This window comes from Sander vitreus, chromosome 12, assembly GCF_031162955.1.
Source record: "Sander vitreus isolate 19-12246 chromosome 12, sanVit1, whole genome shotgun sequence".
Classification (NCBI taxonomy): Eukaryota; Metazoa; Chordata; class Actinopteri; order Perciformes; family Percidae; genus Sander; species Sander vitreus.
Genome location: NC_135866.1, coordinates 16,296,029 through 16,308,784, shown reverse-complemented (window position 1 = coordinate 16,308,784; position 12,756 = coordinate 16,296,029). Strand labels below are relative to the sequence as shown.

Genomic DNA, 12,756 nt, shown 5'->3' with positions numbered 1-12,756 from the left:
TTGTAAAGGATTTTGTAAAAAGATAATTGTTACTGTACATGTTATAATCCCAAATTCCTCAAAATCGGCATGACACACTAAAGAGAGCCCCAACTAGGGAGTGTTGGTGAGGAACAATGCTTTTTGTAGCTCTCCTCACTCTAAATCAAAGACAGTTACTGCAAGGTAAGTTGAACAACTCTCAGGAAAACCCACCCAACATCAAGAGGTTTCAGTGTCCACTGCCCACCGTTGTTTTTAATTAGCTGTAATATGAAACTGAACTACAAACTTCTCTCACCAATTAAAAACTGAGCCCATTTCTCTTGCGGGAACATTCCCAAACGTTTTATGTGACAGCTCTGCTGACGTGAGAGGTGTGATGAATGAGCTTTGGGGGAAATTCAAAGCAGGAACAGATGCAATCCATTGAGGCAAACATAATACAGTACAACAATACATACTCTAAAATGTTGTCTCAAACCAATTTCTTTCAGTAAACAAAAAGACATGGAATGGTAGTCCATCAGGAAAACAAATGCCAATTTACTGAGGTTAAAATGACAGTGAAATACTGATGGGAAATGGCTGACAGAGAAATACTGGCAACTTTAAATACCTTCCTCAGCTTAGAACTGGGCAATATTGAGAAAATCAAATATGATATTTTTGACCAAATACATTGATGTTGATATTGTGGCGATATTGAAGGGTTCACTATTGGTGCTTTCACAAATATTTACACAGAGTTTTGATAAATAATCACCAATAATGTGGATACCATGGCAAATTATTAAACAGTAAGTAAGTCCGGTAAGTCCAGAAAATTACATCACTTCACTGTAATGCAGCCTTTAAAACCAAGAAAAGACAACACGTGTGTCATATCACAATACTACGATATCCAAAATGTAAGAAGATATCCAGCCTCGTATATTGATGTCGATATAATATCGATATATATTAGCGTTTAGATTCTCTGCCTGAGCCGGGCCGTTATTTTCCGCCACTATCCTCGGGCCGGGCCCTTGATCAAGCATTTGTGTTTTTTTTAATCATTACTTTATTAGCCTAATTAGGTGGGTAGAAAGCTATGCCATAATCAGAAACATTATCTATATAGGCTATATTTAGGCCAAAGTAACAAATGTGTCCAAAAAGTTACACAAGTTGGACTACAGTTACAAAATGCAACACGTGTCATGCGCGGAGTCTCCTCCTCTCGCACACATCACACCGGGGCTGCTGGGCTGTATGGTGTAGCTTAAGTGCAACATGGAGCTTGAGGATGTAAAGAAAAAAAGAAAAACAGAAGAATTACCTTTGAGCAAGTTTGGAGGAAAGTCGGAGGTATGGAACCATTTTAAACAAGTCGTGGGCAGTGACAACATATGTGTCGGCTTTGTCGAGTGCATTAGGCTAAGTGCGGCACGCTGCTCGCCTATGACAGCAAATAAAACGATGATGAACAGACACATGAAGCAGGCTCGCCGTGGCAGAAAAGATGATAGTCAGCCTTCAACGTCCTCTTTTGTTACTTCTCCAAGCATGAGGGCGAAGTAAGCCCTCACAGAGAAATGCGTTGAGTTCAAACAACTCTGAATTGTAGTTTAGAACGTCAGTTATAACGGCCCACGTATTAAAAAAAGTGTCGGGTTGAAATCGGGCTCGGGCTCATAATTCCAGTTAATGTGTCGGGCCGGGCCGGTCTCGGACACAACGTGCACGGGCTCGGGTTGGGCTTGATTTTTTGGGCCAGATCTAAGCTCTAATATATATTGCCCAGCCCTACCTCAGCTACACATTTTCTTCCACTAGTGAAGGAGCATGATATTACTAATCATGTAATCAATGGCATTTACCACACCATTGTAACTGTGACCAAGGTCTCTGAGACTGTCTGGTGTTGCCGGGTTGGACAAACCTAGAATCATTAAGGCTAGAAAAAAATATCGATTTTTAAATGAAATTAAAAATCTATATTTTTTTTCTACGGCATAATTCTTTGACTCAACATGAATCTGTTTAGCATTCAATATGATATGTGCTGAGGGTGGTCAGGTACAGCGTATCTGTGTTATAGTATATATAAGTAGTGTCACAGTGGGTGAGATGGTTAGAAAATATGGACCGGATTGCATGAGATGTCTGCCATATTGGTAGTAACATTCTCTTGCAGAAACGGACATATCTCTGATTGTTTCTCTGATGCAGGCATGGAAATAGAGTGACAGAAGAGACAGACGTTGGGCTGGTCAAAAAGTTAGTCGAAGTAACTAACTAATTTAGGCAGAAGGCCTAAAAAAGAAAAAAAAATAGTTTATCAACACTCTGAGCGAGTTCTTGACTATTTAGAGACAGACTGCAGAATAAATAAAAATAGTTTAAGAACACGTTCTTGGCTATTAAAAGATTTTTGTCTGCAGGGCGGTACCGGGTTTTACAAGGTTTGCCGAAAAAAAGAACTAAGCTTTGCGGTGACGACCACATCGAAAAAGATAAGAGTATACTCAAGAAAAGCTTCTGTAACTATGGAGAATGAAATCTCAAAGCCGTCCGACGCATCTGGACCCATAGTGGGTGAGATGGTTAGAAAAAATGGGCCGGACTGCTTGAGATATCTGTCATATTGGTCAAAAAGCTTTGGCTTTCCAAGAAATGGATCACTGAGTCCAGGAAAGTTATTTTATCTGCTTTTATATATTTAACTGATTTAACTGCTCTTCAATGTTTAATTTCTTATACTGCACTGTAACTTTTTTTTCTCGTATTTTATCTGTTTTTAATTTTTTTCTGTTTTCATGTAAAGCATTTTGAATTGCCCTGTTGCTGAAATGTGCTATACAAATAAAGCTGCCTTGCCTTGCCTTATAGCAGAGGATTATTACTGTTAACAAGAAATATTAGTATACTGTAGGTTGACTAAGAGAAGTGTGTTTGTCTGCATAATAATGCTTAATTTTAGGAACCAAGCAATCATTTGTATACTCTTCCAAAACACAATACCTACCCCTCTAAAGACCTGGAAGTTATCACATCAATGTATTTCTCAGATGTTTCAGACCTGTGTTAGTGCCCTGTCAGACGCACTAAGTTCCTCTAGTAAAAAGCACAACAGAATGGGAAGATAAATTAGGCCTAATTTTGTCAGGGTATAGTATGGGGAATTCATTACCTGGCACAAATGTGAAACAACAGAGCAAGTCCAGAACGCAGCTCTTAGGACTACATTAGATATTCAGTGGATTGAGCAATCAGGGCAGGTAGATTAAAAGGGCAGCATAATCATAAATTGTATTTATGTATCTTTTATGGGCTGCCTCATTTGTCATTTAAGTGTAATTTCAGGTTGCTCTTGTTGTGATTAAGTATACAGCCTTACTAAATGCAAATGTTTAAAGTGCTCTGTTAAACAATGCACAGACTGTCCTATATCAGTATAACACTATAAGTGCTGGAAGAACATTATGATCTGCAATCATTTGCAAGGAATTTTCAAAATATCTAATAGCTTTTTGCCAAACAGAAAAAAACTTTATGTGGTAAAATGTTACTACAAAAGTACATTTAAAAAAAATTTAAAAAGTAAGATAATCTTGCGTTTCCCCTAGGCCAAGATGTTGGACAGAAATTCAGTTAGTGTGGTCAAAACATTATCAGTGAAAAGAGGAATTTTAGAGACACAATTCTCCACATACCCTGAAGGCAGCCAGAATGATTCGAGTGACCTTCTCCTTGACAGACTCCTGAAGGATGTCTGACAGGGCTGGCACTACGTTGTAGCGTCTCAACTGCTCACAGAGCTGAGGACTGAAGGCCAGGAGCCAAACACAGAAGATCATCTGGTACTGGAGCTGGAAGCCACACTTGTTGCTCAGCACCGCTGTGATGCTTAAACATAAAAACACAGTATATAAATTAATAAAAACTAAAAATGGAAAAAAAATAAAGTGCTGGGAAAAGGACCATCTATATCTACCATCTGTTAACAGAATAGCTTTCACAGCTGTGTGCCTGCATGCTGCTCATCCATTATCTCTGATGATGGATGAGAATGAAATGTTCAGACAGACAGTCTTTAGATAACAGAAGAGGCGCTCAAACTACAGAGTACTAATGACTACAGCTAGACAGCAAGTCATACATTTGAGAAATAGCTGGTAAGTGCAGAGATGTGGTGCTCATAGATGTGCACTAATTATCAAATCCAAATCAAGCACTAAGGCTTGTTTTTACAATGCTGTATATAGAAAAAAATGTGTGTGACAAGCTAAAGATGTGAACATGTGGTCCACCTTCTGCCAACATGGCTACATCATTGAGCTGGCAGTCCCGTGGGAGGATGCGGTCAATGAAGCCTATGAGCGTAAGAAGCTGCGGCACTCCAATCTAGCAGCTGAAGCAGAGGGCCGAGGCTGAAGGGTGAAGGTACGCCCAGTTGAGGTGGGGTGCAGGGGCTATGTAGCCAGCTCTACGGGAAAACTCTTCACGGAAATAGGAATCAGGGGGCACCCAGCACCCTTCATAAAGTGAGTTTAATTTGCTTCCACTAGGAAGGACATTCCACCTCTCTGAAGATGTTACTAACAGGTACATGAAGTGTTTTATTCCATCAGTAATAAAATGTAATTTGGACTGTTACTGGCTATGGATCTGACAGGGTGGTCCTCTAAGTTCTGGCTTTTTCTTCTTGCTGCTTTCTTTAGATGGGTTAGGTGAAAAGCGATGATGACAAAAGTGGCGTTGGTGTTAACCCTGTGTTCTTGAGTACTTTTTGTATTAATTATTGATTTACTCATTGCTGTCCTTTTGTGTACTTTATTCTAAATTGTTGTCTGTCTGTAAGCCAAGTACAACCCTATCTCTCCTCGAATTTCCAGCTGTCATCTCTCTGTCTAGACTGAAATTAGACTAAAGTCTAGACTGTGAAAAACTGTAGGAACTCTGTTAATAAGGAGTTATCACTCACCAGTTGACTCCATCAGCCTCCACCCAGGCGAACCTATACTCATTCACCCTCAGCATCAGTTGTAGGCACCCAGCCACACACTGGACGTACTGAGAGCTCTGCAAAGGACAGAGGCAAACATTTACTCAAACCGAAGCGTGAGCCTTAGCTGTGTAATCAGGAAAACAAACATGTTAGAAGGTCAAGTACAATTAGTGCAGTTCTGAAACACGTAGTAGTTGACAAGCAGATACAGCACATAGAAGAAGGCCAGTCCAAAACTTGCATTACCTCCACCGATCAAACCTGAGGCATCGCACATGCAGTCCATAGTAATATACATGACCACATGCTAGATCACAGACCCAATAGTACAACACAGAGCAGTAGCAGGGAAAAGTGTCCCATCACACCTGAGCAAAATAATGTAAATTGAGATTAGAGTGGAGGAAGCTGAGAGGAGAAAATAGATCACATTAATCTGTTAATTAACAGCGGTTGAAGAAAAGCAAAGAAGTCCAGCAAGAAGAACAGGCAGCAGTGAGGACAGAAGAGTGGAGGTAACCTGGTTGAAAATGCAGAGGAAAAGATGATGTTCAATTATTAGTTAGTGCTCATGTTAATAGATTTCTGAGCACACTTCTCAGAATAATCACACTATGCTTGTATGGAGTATAAAATGGTAGGATGCTGCTGCTGTGCAAATGCTACAACAATTTCCCCTTGTTATCCTAAAACAGGAAAAGCTGTTTGTCATGCACTTTCAGCATTAAGGAGAAGTGGCTTACTGCATGCAATTCCTACAGTTAAAACCAATCAGTTGCAGCAAACACCATGCTGTCCAAATGGAGAATTCCTTTAAACTTGCTCTAACAGACTCAGGACTCTAACAATCTGCAGTTTGAATAACTGGAGTGCAAGAACAGGATGGGAGAGATAAATAGGGGAAAGAAAAGATGTGAAAGTCCAGTGACACCTGGCAGATGCCAGCTTGCACAAATCCTGCCATTGAGGGTTTTTGTTTTTGTGGAAGCGCCAGATTGACTGAAGATGCACTTCACGGATACTCACTTCACTGGGGGAAATAGTTCCTGCTCCTGAGCCTGTTTCTGGACCTGTACCATGTAGGTTCTAATGAGAGATAAACAAAACAAACAGGTGCACAATTTTTCAAAATCCATAGCTTTGAGCTAAGTCACAGTCCTGCTGGACTACACAGTATGTGCTGTAAGCTTGACCACAAATGCAATTCAGTGACATCGGATGCGGACTGATTTGTTGATTGGCTGTTGAGAAGGGAAATGAATAATGAAACGCAATTTCAAGAAGCAGTTATAGTTTGAGAACATATTTTGCAAAGACACAGAATGTTTAATAAAAAGAGAAATTGATAAAATCATGCTTTTGAAAGAGCTGACTATATCTGAATCGATGAACACCTCTGTATATTTTAGAAATACCAGGGTGCAATGTACAAGCATAAAGAAACTGGGAATTAATATTCAGGTGTTATCAGCCCACTCTTTGGTGCATTCATCTTCAAGGCAAAGCTAGCACCTACATCACAGCGTACAATAGACTCAAGGTCTGACAGGCAAGTCAATATGAATAAATACGTTACAGTACATTTCAATCATTCTGGCAAGGTTTTCACCTTGAGCTCAAACAACAGAATTGAATTAAGTGAAAATGAATAGAGATAGAAAGTAGAAATTACTTTTGCCGTTTAAATAATTATACTCCACATGAGAAAGACAAAGCCAATGTATCTTGGAGATTGATGTCCTAATATCTAAGAAATTAATTATCCATGACATGATATATCTAATTAGTTCATTTATTTTAAAACTCAATCATGCAGTATACAGTGTGCACAGACACAAACATATGATTTGCACATTCATGCTGCCAAGAAGATAAATCCCAATGAATTGGACCTTTCCAACGACAAAACCATCATACATAACTTTTAATTTTCAAATGAGTATATACTCCACTTACTTACTTAGAGTTATCTTGAAAATGAATGACCTTGACAATAGTAAATTCACTGAGTCTGGTGACACCTGCTATCACCTTCCTTAAACTGCTACTATCAGGCAACATGTTTCCCATCACCTTATATGGCTACTATTGTACTGAACTACACTGTACTGTAGTAGTCACATAAAACAGACAGAACACACAATTTTACAGTAAAAAAAGGTTACTGTAAAATGACAAAATATATAAACAGGTTAGTTTTTTTGTAGTTCAATCAATGACAAAAGCCAAAAAAGCCAAAACCACCTCAGTAATCCAGATATTTAGATACACAGACTTTTATATATCACAAGATATTTTAGCAACAACATTCAGATTTAAATACCTGTGAACTGAGTTGGCTTTTGATCCAGTTGAAGTAGTAGTTCAGATCACTTCCCTCCATCAGATCACGGCCCCAGGCAGCCAGCTTAGCGATGATCCTCGCCGCCTAATAAAGGAAGGACATTTTAAATTCATATTGTTGTGCAAGAACAGTCATTCAACAGTATACATTTACAGGAAGGCCATAATCAATTGCACTGAAATATCACGGTATAGCATTTGTTAATTATTACTAAAATGGCAGCAATGGCAATCATGTAGCATTTCCTTGAGAAATTTTCCTTTTTGATGTAAAATATACAAACAATAAACTTGTATTTTCACCATTGATGAAACAGACAATTTTACAATTTTGTTGCTTTGTTTTAGTCGTAAGGTATGTATGTATGTGTGTGTGTGTGTGTGTGTGTGTGTGTGTGTGTGTGTGTGTGTATATATATATATATATATATATATATATATATATATATATATATATATATATATATATACACACACACATTTAAAATTAAATTATTTATTAAAAATGTAATAATAACTTATTTCACCAGTAAATTCCTGTTAATGACAACAAAAAAAACACTGGATGGGAAAAGGGTATTTTACAATTACTTTAAATGCAGCATGAAGCTGGCGAGGCGAGGCTTAGTCTGTTGTTTTTCAGACAATGGCAGCTACAGTCTGGTGTTACAGTCCTCTCCAGTGAAATATAGACACTTTTACACCGTTTAGCTGTCAGCATTTTAACCGTGTTTACTCCATTGACATATATATAAGGTTTACTCCAGCTGCTAACGGTAGGCTAACGTTACCTGCTGTCGAGTGTAGTGTTAACTAACTAGCGTCCCGTGCGGCGATGTTTCAGTTCCCTCTAACGTACGTTTTCGGAGCATCAGAGAGAAGCGCAGGCATTTAAGTGGCACCTAAATAAGGCACCGAAATCCGCGTTGCTATTCGGTCCGGTAGATAACGGTCGTTAAGGCACCGGTGCCATATTAGCACCGGGTCTCGGACCCCCCCCTAAATAAAAACTCTTCGGATCTACACGATTCACGTGGATGACATTTTCCCATTCAAAACGTCGATTTTCGCCGAAAAGCGACTAGTTTGCAGGTATGTAAGGAGGAGCTATTAAAAAAAAGCTACAACTTTTTTTGATCAAGTCTTCTACGGTGCATTAGAGCTTCATTAATTTAAATTCCAGGGAGAGAAAGAAATACAAAAAGAGAGAAAAGGATGAAGGCTAGACACATGGAAATAAAAAGTACTTCAATTTAAAATACCTTGACTTGAAACCGCACCAAAATACTGACTGAACACAAAACGTGATCTACAACCTCATCCAAGTGTGAAAATGCCTGAAGCCACATCAACTACCTCATGCACAATTTTGGCTTGTAAAGTGTTTCCTGTGCCCTGTGATGAGACAGTAACATATTCCGTTTTCCAATTTCCTCCTTTGCTAGGAAATGATATGTAGAAAAACCGAGTCTCCATTTTAAAAGCAAGAGTCAGCATGATAGTTGAATTGAGTTAAAGTGCTGTGTTGCAGACTTTGGGTCACATGACGCCCACCTGCTGGATGCCATCTGGCTGGCATTTATAATTAAGCTGTGTGTGCCCTATCATAGTTTGTCGTTGGGTGGTCATCCTTTGAAAAGGGTGGCAGGTAGAAATCATTACATTAATTGGCTGTTTTCGTGGGAAAAGGAGAAGGTTGCTTTGTGAGGAATTATTGATGCCTTCCTATGATTAGAAGTAGAGTCAACTGTGAAAAATGTAATGGAATCTACCATTTTAACTGTGGAATATAATCTATGATATTCTATTTAATAACCTATGATGTTTGATAGATTATGCATGTCAGCAACTAAAAATACTACAATGTGCTTAGGTTTTAAGCATGGACTAGAGATGTTTCCTCACCTAGTTCACAGTCCACTGTGAACCTATGTTGACCCTGTTTAATGTAAAGGCTGACATTGTTCCTCATGATGGCCAACTAGTCTAATGTTGCAGGGACAGCTTGAATTGTGATATGACTGACAACCACTTCGTATCATCAACTCTTAACTCACCATGTGGACAGTAAAAAGGTCCTGACGGTTCAGCATGGGAAGGAAGTAGGACCAGGCGGTGTTCTTCGTCTTTTTGGCGTAGTCAAAGAAGATGTTGACCCGCTGATGGTTCTCCTGAGTCACACATGAATTAAGGTTGTTGATAAGCTCCTGGATTGTAAAGACTTATTTTCTGCACAAAATTAAAGTAAAACTGTAGTAATTAAACACATGCTTTAGAAGGGAAGAGGATGGGAAGTCCAACTCTATATAACAGATTACTTCGGTTTTAACAGTATATTCACCAATTCAATTCTTTACTATTTTTTAAAAATAAACTGTAACTACTGTTAATTGTTTAACCCTTTGAACTCTGAAATAGAAATTGTCAACCAGTGCCTACATAGGTATTTTTGCTTATTGTGATGTCATTTCTTGGAGTATCTTCAAATACTTCTATCCCTAAAATCAGTACATCCTAAGCTAACAGGTTATGCAAGTCAATAAACCATAATAATCAATTAAAGTATTGACATTGTGTCATAAATAAAAGAAATACAAAAGTCTGACAAGTTTTTTTTTTAATCAAATTATACTAAATAAACACAAAAAACATTAATTAATCCAAAAGATTTCTAAATGTAGAAACATGAACACAGTATTTCTTAACACTCCATTAGTTATTTGAACCAAGTAATTTTTTTAGTTTTTGAGATATGCTTATTTTTATGAGCAGATTGTAAAGGCGTTTTGATAGTTTTATCGGCAATAGAATAGTATCAGGCGGTTTGGCATCTGACGTCACGTAACGTGATAGCGTCATCAGAAGCGTCACAACGTAATGAAGCTAAAGACAGAAGCCTTAGCTTTCTTCTGCCAAAAGAATCATGCTCTAGCTGTTATGGTTTTTATTTTAGATCATTTTATACAGGATCATGAAAACAATCTCCCGTGGCCATCACAGGGAAATATTCCACCGCTAGTTATCAATAATGTCATTTAATTTATTTAAAACCACAAATAAGTCTTTAAATACACACAAAGCCTAAAGCAAACCTCTTGGTTGGTGGGGGTAATTAATTAATTAATCTCTCTCTCTCTCTCTCTCTCTCTCTCTCTCACACACAGTTGTTGGTATGTTTGTCTACCTGCAGAGTGTCATCAATCAGAGTCAGGATGTACTGGACTGTCTGCTCCTTGGAGATGTGTGCCATCAGGTTCAGAAAGGTCTTTGCACACTGAGCAAAAACAAAAGATTCATACGACATCAGAAAGACACAGCACCCATGTACCAATTCACTATTTGAACAAACTGCCTTGCTTTTATTCTGCCTGACACTTCAAAAAAACAGTCAAAAGACTAACTCAGGTCAGCAAACTACTTATGTTACAGCATAAGGGTCCTTTAAGATCCACAATAGCACTACAGCAAAACAATGCAAGAGGCTGCATTTGGGGTAGGCATGTTAGTACTGGGTACAGGTAAAAAATAAGGAATGAACCAGGAAGTCTATGTTATATGTGTTTGAAACAGACTGTATATAGAATGGACCAACAGATCCCGTTGAAGGATATTAGAAGCCCTTTTCCGGTGAGCGCCGAGCTTTACTGCGCAGCCTCCAACTGAGAGAGACGACGTAAAAGTGACGTGAGCAACCTGTCTGAAAGTTGTAAGTCTTCTGGTAGCTGTGCCAAGAGAAATCTCAATCATTCCGAATATTGCAGAGACGGTGAGCGTAGGTATATGTAAGGAGATAACATGGACACAGGCTAATTATTGCTAACTAAAATGCTAGTTAACATTAGTAATTAAACTTAAACAGCTAATGTAAGTCGAAACTGCCTGCGAGCTTCTCCTGTACTGTACGGTAATTCCTCTACTGTGCGACAGTAAGTCCCGTGGTTATGACACAATCGTTAGCCTATTTTTACAAAAACTACTACTACTACGTCTACTACGGAGCCATAACATGAGATACAAGGTAATGGGGCCTTTTATACATTGTTGTGTTTCTTAAGAAATAAACAATGGACAAATAAAGTCTTTAAACGCTTCAGATGTAAAGTTATTCGCTGTCAAAGTGATGTCAAAATGAATGGCAGTCAATGGGATGCTAACGGGGGGTGAGTGCTTGTTAGCATCAAAATGGCGCCATAGGAGGTACGCGTTGTGAGGAGAAGCTTACCCCCTTGGTTTGAAAAGCCAAGACACTGCAGGTGGTTTAAAGTCTTTTGAGGTAGAATTGTAAAACGTTGACAGAACAGATTGATTGAACAGGTTTTCGCTTATCTCAATGCCTATACGGTAAATTGTACATCAGCACAATGCCCACAGAAATATAAAGGAGAACTGCTAACACGTGTTGGATGAGTACTCAATACCTGATGTCCTTCATTGGTCAGAATGACCTGTTTCTCCTCAGAGTTGGCCACCTCAAATTTCTTGATGAATTCACAGTCCTCTACTGAGATCATCTGACTCCTACAAGAGAATTCATCAAGACACTGCCATTTTAGCACAATGCTACTACAGTATGCAATTAACTATATACATTGTTGACCAACAACAGCAAGACCAACAGTGGGTGTGCTAATAAAGAGTGATTGTTTCTAATGCTTAATCATGAGGCATTCAAAACATGTCCTTTACCATCGGAGCGAGACATACAACACTGGAGGATTGGGCTTTACCTGGTCATGAGCATGCTGCTTCTAATTGCAAGAGCAGCTTGCACAATAATGTTAATTAACCTGGAAATACCATATGTTCTAGTTAAGGAAAAACACACTATGGATGGTCCATGGAGGTAGCTAGTTATAGTCAAACATGCTTATAGCACATCCACATTAAATGAAATAAGGAATAAAGTCATCAGATGATTCTTTTGGAAATGTTAATGTGAGTCACAGGTCAGAACTGCTGTATTATAAAACATGCAGGCTCAAAGAGGAAGTAGCACCCAAGACAATGAATCACAACACAGGAACTAGAGCTGCTTTTAGATTAATACACTGCACTCAGTCTGCAATTATTACACTGATGGATTCAGAAGATCGATGTAATGAGAGCTTAACTTGTCTAAGGACAGTTTGACATGCTGACTATAATATATATAATATATATTAATATATTAAATAATATCACAACTAAATGTGCAAATTATTCTGCAAAATATGCACCTTATTTTCTAACTTATGCCAAGTAATAATAATAATAATAATAATAAATAATTGAATTTATATAGCGCTTTTCACGAACTCAAAGTCGCTTTACAGGGTATAGAAAAGTAGAGCGTTGAAATCTGTTAATTTCATTAAAAGTAAACTTTCTGAAGCAGACGAGAAATGTTATGTAAATGAGGTGGACACAATAAAACATCTTACTATTAATTATTCAAGTAGTTA

At 38.3% G+C, this 12,756-nt stretch overlaps 1 protein-coding gene across 2 annotated transcripts in view; it reads right to left on the bottom strand.

Annotated features, from left to right (window-relative positions):
- The window catches only part of atp6v1h (ATPase H+ transporting V1 subunit H), a 29,544-nt gene that overhangs the window by 15,395 nt on the left and 1,393 nt on the right, over positions 1 to 12,756 (bottom strand). The window contains exons 3-9 of one of the 2 annotated variants that reach the window (XM_078264121.1): positions 11,734 to 11,833; positions 10,500 to 10,589; positions 9,373 to 9,486; positions 7,296 to 7,400; positions 5,999 to 6,058; positions 4,949 to 5,046; positions 3,678 to 3,870 (exon numbers count right to left, since the gene is read on the bottom strand). In XM_078264121.1, coding sequence (XP_078120247.1) covers positions 3,678 to 3,870; positions 4,949 to 5,046; positions 5,999 to 6,058; positions 7,296 to 7,400; positions 9,373 to 9,486; positions 10,500 to 10,589; positions 11,734 to 11,833 — 760 coding nt within the window. The remainder of the gene's footprint in view (positions 1 to 3,677; positions 3,871 to 4,948; positions 5,047 to 5,998; positions 6,059 to 7,295; positions 7,401 to 9,372; positions 9,487 to 10,499; positions 10,590 to 11,733; positions 11,834 to 12,756) is intronic. The other variant, XM_078264122.1, reaches the window with a different exon arrangement.